A 6,096-nucleotide genomic window follows, 5' to 3' on the forward strand; every position below is an offset into this window, starting at 1 on the left:
CAAACCCCTTAAATTAAAACCCCTCAATAGCCTTCCTCTTTCCCCTGCCGCAAAATCCTACCCACTGATTCTCTTCTAAAACCAGCAACGCCACCCTTGCCTCACCCACACACCGATATATGAAATCCAGACAATAGCATGGTGGTATGGTTTTTTGTTTGGATAAGCCATGACAATATATGATAAAACGACACAAGTTATGCCAAATAAAGTTTACAAGCAGGAATCAAAATCAAAGACAATAGTAAAAGCACAGTGGCAAGAAAGAAAAAAAAAACCCACACGAGGAAAGCAATGAGCAATATAGCCCAGGCACACAATCATTTCTACCCCTTGTTGGACAGAGACAGATACAAGCAAGGCCTCAAGTAACATCACCGCCTCCCCTACCATACCACCCACCGCTGCTACAAGCCACGCCCCCCATAATACCAGCAACCTCACAAATAGCAACCACACAACGCTGAACCACCCACCACGAGAAGCTCCCCCTGTCAACCCATCGATTGCAGAAAGAGAAGATGAGAAGGAGGCTGTGTGGGATGAATAGAGATGAGAAATTAAGTTTTTAATTCGAATTTAATTTTAATTTGTTAAAATCATTTACCCATCTGCATTAAAAATAAAATATAAATCCATGTGGAAATACTAATTGGGTAAAATTTGTTCCACATCATGCTGAAACACACTTTGAACCCAATTAGATTTAAAAAACAATTTTAGGGACCCAATTTGATGCGAAAATTTTACAAGGATCAAGTTTGATTCCCTTTACAATTTCAGGAACCAATAGAGTATTTAAGCCACTATTCTTTCCCAATTTAACAATATTTCAACTGATAGTCACCTGCTGATTAGTAGTCATTGGTTAACTTAAGTACGGCTAAAACTTGGTTAAACCTTCAACTGCTGTTGAAACATAATTTAACCCTCTTGATCTTTTACTTCATGGTACTTTCATTATTTTGGTGGCATAGAACAGAAATTAACAATCCCTCAAAAAGAGTACAGAATCCAGTAAATAGCAACGCATATCTCAGGATTATCACCAGAAGCATTTCCTGGAATTTGTACAACTCAAGTTTAGTTTAAATAGATAACCAAAACTTCTTATTAGCCCGAAACGTAACATGGAACATTCTTCCAAATGTTCGAGAGTTTATCTCTAGCAATTTTAAAATGTAATACTGCAAATGTAACACCTACAGCGGGCCTGGGAATGTCCCATTCTCCCTTTGTTCATTCCATCTGTCAACCTGATTGCATAGATAAATCAGTGAAAACTGACTGTTAGCATAAGAACAAATACCAAAATTGGTAGGAGCAGAGAAAATAAATTATTTGCTGTGAGATTAACTAATCAGCCATTGAGAAGGAAAAAAACAGATATTTGAATTTGATCTAATGCAACTGCTAATAGAAAAGTAAACGTAAGGCATCAATTAGAAATAATAAGAGAATCACTGTAAATACTAAATATTACACACACAATGATGTTAAACTTTAAAGCCACATCTAATGGGTACCCGTAAAAATTACCCACAATGGGTAGGTCGGGATTTACCACTAACTATGTCTGTTCAATTCCAGGTATACTTAATAAATCTTATAATTAGGATTTGAAATGTTTTTGAAATATGTTATATATTCAATTTGTAAATTTAAACATTCTTTCACTTGATGTATATGTTGCAAATTTAATCAATACTCTTTTTAGGTTCACCAACACAAGAGACCATATTCAGTTTAACAAAAATACAAATAATATAGGTACCCTATGGCTATGAGTAAGGGTACAAAACAACAAACACTAAAATTACCACCCGTGCGGGTATAGGTTCATGTAGTTTCTCAAAATTACAAGTAAGGAAATAGGTACTATAGTACCGTACCCACTGCTATTGCTAAATGCAACTCACATTTTGGTCAATTTATAAATGCCAAACTTAAGGTCGACCCTCACACAAACAGAATAATGAAATTCAATTTAAGCAATATACACACCAGCTTTGACCACTAAACACTGCTTGCATCGATTATATCAGACATATAATCTTGTCCAATGAAGTGTTTAAAACTTAAAACCTAAAAAAAACACATTCACAAGTCATTGTTTTGACGTGTGGATTTGGTCCACCCAAAAATATTCTAATTCCAAGAAGATCAAGAGCTTCATATGGAAATGTTTTCTGAGGTAAGAGAAGCAAGATTTATCTGAGAATGAATATTCAACATGTAAAGGAATAAAACCAAATCCAAGTTGTTAAGCTACAGGAGTTGAAGTATGAAGGCATCATTTATTTGAGCAAAATTGTTCAACATCTTAAAGACTTAAAGAATAAACTGAATCCAAGTGGTAAAGCCACGAGTTGAAGGATAAAGGTATGCTAACAAGTTAATGATGATAAAGAGATAAGACTAGTAGCTAACAGAAATTAACATAAAAGGTTAAATTATCAAGGTCTAAAGAATCATACATCTATCCATATATAAACATTCATTTCTCCCCAATTTGAATTGGATTCCTCTAAAGTGAATATCTCAACAACAACCAAGCCATTTCCCCACTAGGCGAGATCGGAAACATGAACCAGGCAATGCCATAAAGATCCATTGTTTATTAAAGTATCTCAACAGTTAATGAGAAAAACAAGGGAGTTTATTTTAACAAATCCACGATTTGTTATGAATGTGTATGCAATATTGACTATCAATTTCCTACCACTGATTGTGATACCTTACTTTCTCCTCTAATAAAGTGAGTTCCTACTTTGAAGGAGCTAAATCTACACAACTAAATACCCACCCGTCCATATATATCCCAGAAGAAGAATCCATAAAGCAGCCTTACACATTTAATAACTACGGTTGTTATTTTATTGTCATTTTTCACAGGTAATAATTTTATGATTTAACATAAAGTCAGATATCATAACAAGTGGATTTAAAAGAATAGAAATGCTGTGGGTCTGATAGGTTTCAGAAAATGTTTTCTGCTTTTAACACTTTCACTTTTAACTATAAAATTGCCACCTAGTTTTCACTTTTTTGTGGTTTAACATATATGTAAACAATTTTGATAGAAACCAGAAAATTAGCAAGAGTTTATTGATAGAACCCTAATTCCCAATTGGAAACTAGGGAGAGATACAATAGAAAGGGATACCAAACACCCTTTCCAAGCCTAAAGAGAGAACCACTTCTCTCTCTAACCCAATTCCTAACTGAATACAAAGATACCCCTAACTCTCTAATGTCTGTTATTTATAGGCTACATGCCTCAACAACATTCTAACTAACTCACTAAGTATAACTAACTAACTAACTAACCCCTAACCTTGAGTTCCTATCAAATTTCCTAGAGAGTAGAGGCAAATCTTTAAAAACAAGAAATAAAGTGAACATTTTAATAATTAAAAGTAAAAACAAGAAATGAAAACAATTTTTTTAAGCCAGACAAATAGACCCTAAGTTGTACAATGCAAGATGCCAATTCCTAGCATGATTTTGTGTTACAACCAAAAAAGTAAATTATCCCACTCTATTACCAATATTCCATGCCAAGTCCAGATAGACAAAAAACAGATGGAAAATTGAGACTAGGACTAAGAGATGTCAGTAAATAAATCTTATTAGACAAGCAGATCCTAGTTCCTAGCAGATAATCAATGATACTCATAATCATCATTGTAAATACATACCCATTCACCAGGGCAAAGAGCACGATAATATTTCGCAAACTTGTCACATTCAGGTGCACCATCTCCTTTTGCAGCTACACATCTGCACAAGAATTTCAAAGGTTAAAATCGAAGAGTGATGCAATTCTTACCTGCGTGAGAACAACAAAAGATCACTAGAAATAAAACTAATAGAGTATGACTCACCGATGATATTCAATGTATCGGGTAAAGCAATGTCTTGTTTGATTTGTAGTTGGAAAACGGAAATCTACTGGAGCAGTCTCAAGCTGGGAAATAATATCAGAAATATAAATATATGGAAGGACGAATTATCAAACTGGCTTATGAAGTACTCAAGAACAAATTCTAGACGGATGATTCAGTAATCAGTAATATAAATATCACCTTAATTTCTGGGGTCTCTTCAGCTGCTTCTTGATCACCAGAGTTTTCTTCTTCAACACTCTCACTAGTTTGCACTTCAGTGCTTTCTTCAGCAGAAGGGGGGACTTCACTGCTTTCCTCGACAACTGCAGGTGCAACAGGTGTTGTTTCTTCCACAGTTTTCTCAACCACAGTTTCCTCAGGAGCAACCTCTTTAGGGGTTTCAACTTCTTTAACTTCAACAGGTTTCTCAACTACAACTTTTTCCTCCTGCTTGTCCTTCACATAATATTGCTGCAGGTCAAAAGATACATTAGGCACTACCTTCATCTCACATTCTACATAACAATCGAAATCCGGTCACTCAAGTGTTAAAGAACAAAAATTCGAGGTAAAAAAGTTATACATTGAGCCGAGGAAATTGAGGGAAAAGGTCATCAGTCATCGCTGGTAACTGGAAATATAGAAGCTAACAACACATAACAATTCTACCTATCACAGATTCCAGTTCCATGACATGTGTTTCATTTAAATGATTTATCATCCTCAGTGAGTAAAGTAAGCAACTTGGGTATATAGTTCTATACTATCGAATTAAGCATGACACAAGTAAAAATCTAACCCTTTGGTCATTCTAAAAAAATCTAATGGTACGTTGGGTTTGGAGTTCAGAAGCTCCTAACCCCTCCCCCGAATAGCTCCCAAACGTGATTGTCGCATGTTCGGGGCAGGGTTGTTAATGGTGGATAGCGTAGTGTAGCGGCAAGCCCAAAAAACGCTATTTCAAGCACTATTGAGGCCCTATAGCGGTGAATAGTGGAGTAGCGGTGAACCCCTAGGGCGCTACGCTATAGGCTATTGTGCCGCTATAGCACGCTATAGGCTATTGTGCCGCTATAGCACGCTATTAACAAGCCTGCTCGGGGTACTGTAAACCAAATTTTACTTGCTTCCAAACCCACTTAAACTAAACCAATGTAATTTTGCATTGGTTTAGACAAAAGTTTCCAAACATCAATTGCGCAAAAATTTCCAAAAAATCAATTTTGTAAACACACTACCAAACAAGTACAGTGGAACGAGAGATTAGTACTCATCACTAGAATCACCTAATTTGAGCAATATAGAGACTTGATTTGCACCCACGATACAGATCTGACATAGAATTCTTAGGCAGATGTAACAGACTACAAAATGTCATGTGTTATGCTTAAAAAATAAAAGCTAATTAATCAAGACCTAGCTGAGAGTACTCTAGATTGGGGGTTAGCTAAATCAAGCTTCAATTTACATTTTCTGATTCATAAAATGAAAAGAACTGGAACGAACACGAAGATCCATGGCGATTTGGAAGCAAAATTGAGAAGAAAAATGAATAAAAATCGAAAGCATAGATTGAAGAGAGGTGAAGGAATAGAACCTCAGCGAGAGTAGGAGAGTTTTCGACAGCAGGTTCCGCCATTGATGGAAGGAAGAGGCGGCTACAACACGAGTGGGAGATTTGGTTGGTGTGGTGCTGTAGGTCAAAACGCGAACTCTGGAATGCGAGGCTAACGAAGGTGCTTGCGTTGGTGTGGTGACCAATGTTAAGCTAAGCTACATTCGGGTCAAGTTTTTTTTTTTAATTATTATATATTGTAAGAATTTTATGTGGTTTTTTTTTAAATCTATGAGTAATATTGGCAAGAGGAGTAGCTCAGTTAGCAATGCGGGTTAAGTGTGTGGGAAGAGCTCTCGGGTTCGATTCTCACACAATACACTATGGGGGAAGGAGGGATGTAGAGTCTTAATTGTGACTAAATCTCGAATCTGACGCACCCAAATGACACAAATGTTCGTTTATCTCTCACCCAAATATACACTAAGTGAGTCGCGATCTAGATCTATGAATTTCAAATATATAGTTGTCAATGATTTTAATAATTAGTTTTAAATGACAATATTTAAGGAAAATCATAAAAGTGATTTTCATTGTGTGCTTTTGGTAATTTATGGGGTAGACTGGGGAGTTTGGAAGCCTTGTGTCTCT

The 6,096-nt window shown here is 36.0% G+C and overlaps 1 protein-coding gene across 1 annotated transcript; it reads right to left on the reverse strand.

Moving 5' to 3' along the window:
* Positions 1 to 985: 985 nt before the first annotated feature.
* On the reverse strand, positions 986 to 5,664 carry LOC130734193 (cytochrome c oxidase subunit 6b-1). The gene is made up of 5 exons (XM_057586541.1): positions 5,488 to 5,664; positions 4,089 to 4,361; positions 3,888 to 3,970; positions 3,702 to 3,783; positions 986 to 1,256 (listed from the first exon to the last, which is right to left on the reverse strand). The coding sequence occupies exons 1-5, from the start codon at positions 5,527 to 5,529 to the stop codon at positions 1,203 to 1,205; spliced, it is 534 nt and encodes a 177-aa protein (XP_057442524.1). The 5' UTR covers positions 5,530 to 5,664; the 3' UTR covers positions 986 to 1,202.
* Positions 5,665 to 6,096: the final 432 nt, after the last annotated feature.

Source organism: Lotus japonicus, chromosome 1 (assembly GCF_012489685.1).
Source record: "Lotus japonicus ecotype B-129 chromosome 1, LjGifu_v1.2".
Classification (NCBI taxonomy): Eukaryota; Viridiplantae; Streptophyta; class Magnoliopsida; order Fabales; family Fabaceae; genus Lotus; species Lotus japonicus.